At 38.6% G+C, this 10,079-nt stretch overlaps 2 protein-coding genes across 2 annotated transcripts; both read left to right on the forward strand.

Moving 5' to 3' along the window:
- LOC107914597 (U5 small nuclear ribonucleoprotein 40 kDa protein) lies at nt 1–2,940 on the forward strand. Its single transcript, XM_041102192.1, has 2 exons — nt 1–181; nt 1,696–2,940. Exon 2 carries the CDS (start codon nt 1,754–1,756, stop codon nt 2,780–2,782), a length of 1,029 nt encoding a protein of 342 aa, XP_040958126.1. The 5' UTR covers nt 1–181; nt 1,696–1,753; the 3' UTR covers nt 2,783–2,940.
- Nucleotides 2,941–3,301: 361 nt separating this feature from the next.
- LOC107914598 (uncharacterized) lies at nt 3,302–4,286 on the forward strand. The gene has a single exon (XM_016843544.2). It carries the CDS (start codon nt 3,513–3,515, stop codon nt 4,071–4,073), a length of 561 nt encoding a protein of 186 aa, XP_016699033.1. The 5' UTR covers nt 3,302–3,512; the 3' UTR covers nt 4,074–4,286.
- Nucleotides 4,287–10,079: the final 5,793 nt, after the last annotated feature.

Here is a 10,079-nt window from a genome sequence, read left to right on the forward strand (position 1 = left end):
AATAAACATAAATTTCTATTAGACCCAGTGTCTCAGCCCATGTTATTAGGCCTATTGGTTTTTAATATTCTCGATTGGTAGGTTTCGAAGGGGTTTTAAATTCTCTTCCAATTCCAAACCCTGAATTACCCCTCTTCCAAATTCAACACTTCATTCACTCGGCGACGTCAAACACTCAAAGGTTAGTCTTCCTTAGTTTTCCCTCCTGCTCTTTCTTCATTCATATATCCCTACTCAAGGAGTTGCTCACTCGTTAGCGGCTGCAGCGGCTGCTATACCCCCTTTCTTCGAATTTCTCGTATACTATCTGTATGAATTGAATGGATTGTTTAGTTGGGTTATGATTTAATCTTTTGTTTTTAGCTTGTTATGAAACTTTCGGATCCGCACAGTGACAGAAGTTTGTTTTGTAAATTACTGGCGTAATCGCCGTTTAGGGTTTAGTTGCATCTAAATGTTCTTTTTTTCTTCTTTTGTTTTTTAAACCTTGTGGTTTTAGCTTAACTCTTTGAGTAATGGGTACATGTTCTTACTATTGAATCGAATGCCGAGTTGAACTTCCCTAGATTTGTTAACTCCTTGCCTAGCTTATTTTTGTTTTTTGCATCTCAATTCTATATATATCTGTGTTTCATTTTTTATGGTTTAGTAGTAAAATTTGGGTAAAAGTACTATTGCCGCCCTTGTAATAGGAGTTGGATTTCAGTTTGCCCCTCTAGTAAAAAAAAGGGCAAATTAGTGGGCAAATCAGTCTCAGTTGGTTACATCAAAGAGTAAATTAGTCATTTTGCTAAAAATTCCCTCCATTTCTACTGTTAAGTGATGTCTGGTTGGTTGAATTAGCCCCTTAAGGTCTCTGTTTGTTAACAATTTCATCCATTTTGCTTGAATTAGTCTCTTCATATTAGCAAGAGGTACATGTGGCACACCATTGTCACTGTTTGGTTGCTCCGCCAGTCATTTCATCACTCAACAATAGAAATAGATGAAATTTTTAACAAAAGGATTAGATTGCTCTTTGATCTAACGTACAAGGACTAATTAGTCTATTTTTGAGTCGAGGGGGCAAAATGCAATTTGACTCCTAGCATAGGAGCCTCCATGATACTTTTACTGCAAAATTTGTTACTTTAGCTCATTGGTTTTACGCTAAGATTTTGATAGAGTAAATTGCTTATATTTCATGTCGTGGTGTAAAAGCACTTGCCCAGTGTTGTGAGAACTAAGGTGAACTGTATCAGTAACATTTTCCTTAAGGCTTGATTTTATTTAAGAACCTAACAAACTCAGCGCATAGGATTTCACCCAAGGCTTACCTTCAGTTTATTTGCTTGTTTTTGGTATAAATTATTTATTGCCCCTTTCGGTATAAGTTGCATTTATTTTGGTTTTTGATGTAATTGACACGTTACTACAGCATATCTAGTCTAGTCAGCCCAGATTCTTCCAATTAGTCAAATTGCTTAGATGGTGTGTAAAAAAGGATTTTTTTTCTTTTCTGTTTACGCTCTTCTCTGCTTCCAAGAAGTATATTTGTGATATAATTGTTGGCATGCCTGGGAAAAGGGATAGGATTGAAGCTGCATTAAAGTTGCGATATAAGTTGTGAAGTCTAGGATAGGATGCACTAATGTTATCTAAATACAATCATCTTATTTCATGTAAATTTTTATTTCCTATAATGTTAATTTTCAGGTTGTAGCTTAGAGAAGTGTACTTTTCTACGTGCTAAATACCAACCTGAGGTTTGAAGATGGAAATTGTTCCAAGGGAGGGTGAAAGTGCTTTGTCAGGTCCAAGGCCAATGGAATGGTCCACTGTTCCGTATGCTCCTCAAGGACCAGACAGAAATGGAAACAAACGTACATCAAGTCTCGAATCACCAATCATGTTGCTTACCGGACATCAGAGTTCTATATATACCGTGAAGTTCAATCCAGCTGGGACTGTTGTTGCATCTGGATCGCATGACAGGGAAATTTTTCTGTGGAATGTCCATGGAGACTGCAAAAACTTCATGGTTCTCAAAGGGCACAAGAATGCAATTTTGGATCTTCATTGGACCACTGATGGATCCCAGATAATATCAGCTAGCCCCGACAAAACTTTGAGAGCATGGGATGTTGAAACAGGGAAACAAATCAAAAAGATGGCAGAACATTCTTCTTTTGTGAATTCATGTTGTCCATCACGGAGAGGGCCACCTCTTGTTGTTAGTGGATCTGATGACGGAACTGCCAAACTTTGGGATATGCGTCAGAGAGGTGCCATCCAAACATTTCCTGATAAATACCAAATTACAGCTGTCAGTTTCTCCGATGCATCAGATAAGATCTTCACCGGTGGCATTGACAATGATATTAAGGTTTGGGACTTACGTAAAGGTGAAGTAACAATGACACTTCAAGGTCATCAAGACATGATAACAGGTATGAGTTTGAGTCCTGATGGTTCCTATCTTCTCACCAATGGTATGGATTGCAAACTCTGCATATGGGATATGCGCCCTTATGCACCACAGAATCGTTGTGTAAAGATTTTCGAAGGTCACCAACACAATTTTGAAAAGAACTTGTTGAAATGTGGCTGGTCACCAGATGGAAGCAAGGTCACAGCCGGTAGTTCGGATAGAATGGTCTACATATGGGATACAACATCTCGACGCATCTTGTACAAGCTTCCTGGCCACACAGGATCTGTGAATGAGTCCGTATTCCATCCTAATGAACCGATCATTGGTTCTTGTAGTAGCGACAAACAGATATATCTGGGGGAGATATGAACTGTGCTCGTTTCTGCTTTCTTAGTGATTGCAAGACTAATCTTAGAGAGCTTATTGCCCTAAGTAGACCTTTGAGAAAGTTGTATTTTGTCTCTGTAGTTTTAAAGCTGAGAACATGACATCTTTATTGATAATGTAATGAATTTTGTTCAAAATTATTACATTTAGAAATACTGTTGGGATACAGGTCATACACAATCGCATTCTTCCTGCCCCTCTGAGGATTGACTTGGGAGTACCTGAGGCATCTTCCTGAATCATTGATATGCCCCAACTTGTAGAAAATGGCTTGCTTTATACATTGAATTGCTTCATTTCATTGAGTTGCATGCAACCAGTATATTACATTGGAATTTGTTTTTTTAATATGATTTTATTATAACTTGGGGGGAATGAGACGATTTATTGATTAAATAAAATGGTATTATCATTAGTCTAAAAAAAAAAAAAACACCAATGGTCATGATCTACATTAAATGATGTCAATATAAAATACAACACCCAATAAGAAGTATGGGTGATTAGCCAAAGAGCAAAAACTAGCCGTTAGGAGCTTTACTTTCATAGTTGGCACAACGGTCAGATGTCCAGCTTTTCCACATGATACCCCCAAACCTCCTCTCTTTATATACTCTCCTCTCCTTTCTTTCCTCCAACAAACCTTCAATTCTCTTTCAGAAACACAGTTTCAAACCTGAAATTTCCATTTGTCGATTCCAAGCTCTCATCAATGGGTCTCTCAGTTGAGAATTCGGTAACACAATCTCATACCCGAACCCACAAAACCTTCCTCATCACCAACTACATCCTCTTGGGAGCTGCTTCCGCCTGTATCTTCCTCATCCTCTCCCTACGCTTGTTCCCGTCCTTGTGTGGATTCTTCCTTATCCTCCTCCACGTCGTCACCATAGCCGCCGCCGTCTCGGGTTGCTCCGTCGCCACTTCCGGGTCCAACAAGTTCTACGCAGCTCACATGGTAGTGATGGTGTTGACATCGATATTCCAGGGCTCGGTTTCGGTGCTTATATTGACCCGAACTTCTGACTTCTTGGGGTACTTGAAGTCCTACGTGAGGGAAGATGATGGGGCGGTGATATTGAAGTTGGCTGGTGGGCTATGTGTGGCTGTTTTCTGCTTGGAATGGATGGTGTTGGGGCTTGCTTTTGTGTTGAGATACTATGCCTTTGTGGAAGGTCATGGGGTTGGCAATGGCAGCCAAGCAGCATATCAGAGAAATGAGAAGGTTCAAGATGAAGATTTGAAGAAGTGGCCATGGCCAATCCAAGTTTAAAAATGATAATATTCATATATGCTTGTCAGATTGGTTATTCGTTGATTTGTTTGTAATGTTTGGTCGATTGAAATTTTATTTTCGAAATCAGCATATATCTTCCTCCTCCCCCAATCTTTAGTGACTGCGCTTAACACCATTAAAACCCAGACAAATCCAGACCCTTATTCATTTTCTGTTGAATGTAAAGCTTTAGCATTGCTTTTCATTTCATCTTTGTTTCTTGATTTTGATTGGAATCATAAACTTCTACTGAATATATGTCATTCAAATCATTTAACCCTGTAATTAGTTTCTAACCTTTTTCATATTAATTTGTCAACTTAAAATTTTAATTAAAATTATTGACAGAAAATAAAATGATAAAAAAAACATTTTAACTGTTAGAGAATTAACTAGTAAAGGAATTCTAAATATCAAGAATGAAACTTTGAAGCGGAAATGTTAATGGTAAGAGTTGAGCTAAATTCAGATTTACGTATGATATTTGTATATTAATATTATTTGTTTAAATTCGGTTAAACTTCAAAAATAAATTTGTTTTTTTAAACTTATTTTACACCTTCTATATTATTTTAAAAAATATATATATTTTTTCATTTAATATTTTATATGATTTTTCAACCTAACATATTTTAATATTTATATACTATTGTATTATATATATTTAATTTTATGTTATACAATATATAATATATAAAAATAAAAATATATTATAAAGTATAAAATAAACCAAGTCGGGCTGCCTAAAACCTTGAATATAAAAATTTAAGGCCTAGTTTTTTTTGTTCATGTTCCTTATCTTGGTCTCACATTTTTATTCAAACCCCTTCGTTATTTCGAATAGACCTTCGAATTTGGATAAATAATTCAACTCATGAACAATATCAATCGCTTCAATTAATTAATTTAATGTCTTCATTGAAGGTTTAGGGAACGATCATCTTGGATTCTAGACAATCTCATTTGGTTGGGTTGATATTCGTGTATTGCATTATTTAATGCGTTAGTATTATGTAACTTACAAATAACCATGTGCTTGTGTCACGGGGCTAGACCTTTCGTCTCGCAAACCTTGCGGCCTTAGGCGATCCGTTTGCTCCAAACTCGCCTAAGTCAGCCTTTACGCCCAAAAGTGAAGATTCCTTAGAACTCCTCCAAGGCACCAATTTGTATAGCGGAAGCGATTGTGCCAAAAGAAGCTACAAGAGAACAACAGAAAGAGCGCTCGCAAAGTGTTTGAGTAAATGCTCTCAATTCTTATTCACAAAGAATAATGAAACAATTCAGGAGTGAGTACAAATGAGGGGGAAGCTCTCTATTTATAGTTGAGCTCCTCCAAAACCGACGGTCAAGATATAATTACATCGACGGATGAGATTAACCATATCCCTTTATTTTAGGGATTTACAAGATATGCCATATCAAATCTAATCTAATCTAATCTTTACAAGATATGATTCCCTCTATCTTCTAAGATTAGTTACCATATTAGCCTAAGTTGCCATATCTTCGCTATCGGGCCAACCAGGCTTCAATCTGACAGGCTTCTCAAATATCTCTTTGAATCGGGCCAGTTCTCGTGGGCCAAATGATCCCCATCTAAGCAATAGACCCCCATTGGATGCATTTGGTGCGATGGTCACGGGCTTTGAACTGCGGCCCGTGACATTCTCCCCCACCCATTCTCGCAACGCCCTCTTTGCGACTTCTGAATGGCACTGACTTGATCACCTCGGTCTCGTCTCGACGCCTTAGCCTTTCCCTTCCTTCGGGACTTTTGCCTCGGCTTACGTCGCTTCTTAACTCGAGCCGTCCTACTCGCTGCATTTACTCTGGTCAACTGTCCCACATGCATCACTTCCTTTTTCTTGAAGTCTGATGCACCACCCACCTCTCCCATAGGTGGAAGCCTTGTCGATGACTTGGCCAACTCTGACGCTTCACTCAACTTGAGCCTCATTGGTCCCATCTTCACTGTTTTCATCGCAACTTCTCCCTCTAAGTCTGATGACAAACTCACCTCTTCCTTTGTGGAAGCCCCTCCGATGACTCAACAAGCTCAGACATTGCCTTTCTTTTGACTCCGGCTTGCTTTGGACAGTTCCGCAACTTATGCGGACCACGGCACAAGAAGCACTTAACTCGCTTATTTTTGCTCCTCTTTGCCCTCTTGGCTTCGACTTTTTTCCCTTGCTCGAACCAAGCTTCTTGAGCTCCTTGTCTACTCCATCATTCCCCTCGATGACAGACTTCCTCGGACACTTCTGCAACCTATGCGGACCATGACACAAGAAGCACTCCACTGGCTTCTTCTCGCTTTCGGCCTCCTTGGCTTCGACACCCCTTGCGCTCGAACCAAGTACCAAGGCCTTACCCACCGGCTTCTCCTTAAGCGCGGATTTCTTCAGACATTTCTTCAACATGTGTGGATCGTCGCAAAGAAAGCATTTCAACTTGTCTCTTTTCCTATTGGGTTTCATCTTCCCAACTCGTGGTTTCCCATTACCACCATTGTCGCCGTTGCCATTGCCGTCAACACTATCTTCCTTGTGATCCATTTCACATACGCCCCTTCCATCGGACTTGGAAGACCCAAGCTTGTCTTTCCCTAGACCAAGCTTCACCACGGACTCAACTACCGTCATGGCTTCCGACAGTTTTTGGACACCTCTTTGTTCTACCTCCTGTCTGACCCACGGCTTCAATCCCTTTTGAAAAGCAAGCAATGCTTCTTCATCGGTCACATCTGAAACTTGGAGCATGAATTCCTTGAACTCTCGAACATACTGCCCCACTGTGCCCCGTTGCGTTATCCCTTGCAACTTTGCCCGAGCTTCTTCCTCGGCAAACTATGGGTAAAATTGTCCCTTCAGTTCACATTGGAACTCTTGCCATGTTCCAATCTCACCTTGCCTTTTATCTGTGGTCCTGCCTCGCCACCATAAAAGCGCAATGTCAGTAGGAAACATTGAAGCAGTATTTACCTTAACCGCATCGTCCCTGATGCCTTTGGCACGGAAGTAGTTTTCCATCCTCCACAAGAAATTGCCCACATCGCATGCAGACCTTGTCCCCATAAACTCTTTCGGCTTCGGGACATCCTCGTTACTGAGTGCTGCATTTGCCACTCCTTTCCCCACGGCTGCTCGACACAAGGCCAGCTCTCCCTCGAGCTCCTCTATTCTTGTGTTCAAAGCCCTCGTCGTGGCAATTGTTTCCTCCTTCAAAGCCATCATCATGGCTTCGAGAGCATCATTCCTTTCCGGTAGCTTATCCCTGTGTGAATTAAACAACTCGTTTACCTTACCCATGGTAGAATCAAGAGACATCTTTACATAGTCTCTAGACTGCTCCTTCCAGTTTGCTATGCGATCCTCGACCCCATCGAGTGCCTCCTTTACATCTTCCATGGATCCCTCAAGTTTACCCACACGTTCCTCTACTGCCGCTAATGTCTCCCTCAAAGACTTCCTCGCCCACCTTTGTTCAAACTCTTCTCTTGACGTCCCAACGGTGCCTTTGAACCAACAACTCAGATATTACTTGGTTCAAACATTGGCTCGGATACCACTTGTCAAGGGGCTAGACCTTTCGTCTCGCAAACCGTGTGGCCTTAGGCGATCCGTTTACTTCAAACTCGCCTAAGTCAGCCTTTACGCCCAAAAGTGAAGATTCCTTAGAACTCCTCCAAGGTACCAATTTGTATAGCGGAAGCGATTGTGCCAAAAGAAGCTACAAGAGAACAACAGAAAGAGAGCTCGCAAAGTGTTTGAGTAAATGCTCTCAATTCTTATTCACAAAGAATAATGAAACAATTTAGGAGTGAGTACAAATGAGGGGGAAACTCTCTATTTATAGTTGAGCTCCCCAAAACCGACGGTCAAGATATAATTACATCGACAGATGAGATTAACCATATCCCTTTATTTTAGGGATTTACAAGATATGCCATATCAAATCTAATCTAATCTAATCTTTACAAGATATGATTCCATCTATCTTCTAAGATTAGTTACCATATTAGCCTAAGTTGCCATATCTTCGCTATCGGGCCAACCAGGCTTCAATCTGACAGGCTTCTCAAATATCTCTTTGAATCGGGCCAGTTCTCGTGGGCCAAATGATCCCCATCTAAGCAATAGACCCCCATTGGATGCATTTGGTGCGATGGTCACGGGCTTTGAACTGCGGCCCGTGACACTTGGTAGAGGTATAAATTAATACATCAAAATTTTTGATGCGCAAGTTAGGTGATATTTATCACTAATGTAGATGTAGGTTTTATGAGTTACTTCTAAAATTTTTCCAATTATACCCTCATCTAATGAAATAAGTTACATCTCTTATCCTTGCTCCAAAATCTCTCAGATTAAACATTATTTTTAACGTATGAAATTTTGGTGTGAGCTTTGAATAAATAATGGAAATCTCACCTACTTATTTCTTTACTTTATTTATATTCATGAGATAGATTTATTTTTGAAAAACTCGTTTGTATTTTTTTATTTTAACTCCATGCTTCACGTTAGTTTTTTTGAGATAATCTGTATATTCACAATAGTTTTTTTTTGATCCATTTGTTTATTTTCATGCGATAAACATCAGTTACCTCTCTCATTTTGTTTCTTGTTAGTGAGCCGAGCTTGTTCAGATTAACCTAAAACTAAATTTATTTCAATTTTTTTTTAAAAATTGTTGTGACAGATTCGGTACTTTTCAACACTTAATGAGCTTGTTTTTCTAAGCATTTTAATATGTTTTATTGCGATTTCACATTTCTTGATTTAGGATTAAAATATTACAAAATAAAAGTTTTTATGCATTATTGCGAGTTAGTTGACCTAATCGAGTCAATACCGGCCTTAAGGTGATTTTAACGATTTACTTGAGTGTGCAAGACATTTAATTTTAGGCCTAAGAGCATAAGGAATGAAAGTCGAGTCGTAACACAAGCTTTCGGAGTTGCAACACAACCGAGTTGTTAAGAAAAATTATATTCGAAGTTGTGTGTCGCGACACAGGCGTGCGACGTGAGGCCAAAAATAAGTATGGGTGTTTTCGTTTGCACAATACATCTTTTTGTATAATTAAGGCTGGTGTTTGCTTAATTAGGGCCGCTAAACTCTCCTATAAATAGTTAAGTTGTGGAAACCTTTTGAGAGTTTTTTGCTACATTAGTTTAGGGTTATTTTAGTAGATTTAGGTTAACTTAGGTTTTAATTTATTTTTCTAAACATTTTTATTTCTTGTTCTTCTGACTTGGGTTCGACTTGAATTCAAGTCTTTGCAATTTCAACACTTTAGTACTTTTTTTTATTATTTGTTTGCAAACGCTAGGATCTCGAGCATTGTCAAAGGGTTTCGCTATTTTGAGCACTCCATGATATCAAACGTACAATTTCTATCTTTTCTCTTTTATATTATTTTGTGGTTTTGCATGATTAATCTAATAGTAGAAAAGAAGATTTTTGAGATTATGAGTGGTTAAATATTTTGGGAGATTAACGAGCGAAAGTGAGAGTGATTAACGAAAGAATTAGAGTTTTTCCAATAGGATTAATTGGTGTAAATACATGTGTTCTTAGACCCTAGGCTTGATGACCCTAGGAAGTAATATAGGTAAACGGTTCGAGAGACAAGGATACCAAGTAAATCGTGTATTTGTCCCAGTCAGGAAAGTGAGACCGAGAGATAAACTTGTATTGGTTGATTAGTTAGACATTAGAGGTTGAGTGATTTTTGTGTGTTAACGTTATTTGTATAGTTTCGATTTTGAATTTTATTTTATTTATCTTAATCTTTAATATTGATTTTCGTGATATGATTTTTAATAAGTACTGTTTAGACCTGTTGCTGTAGATAATAATATTTTTAGATTTAATTCAACCTTCCTTGGGTATGATCCTCAGAATACTTCCAGTGACGTTGTAACACTAATCTATATTATAATTTGACATATTCGCTTACAAATACTGCACTTAAATATTTATATATATATTTATA

Source organism: Gossypium hirsutum, chromosome D10 (genome assembly GCF_007990345.1).
Source record: "Gossypium hirsutum isolate 1008001.06 chromosome D10, Gossypium_hirsutum_v2.1, whole genome shotgun sequence".
Taxonomy (NCBI): Eukaryota; Viridiplantae; Streptophyta; class Magnoliopsida; order Malvales; family Malvaceae; genus Gossypium; species Gossypium hirsutum.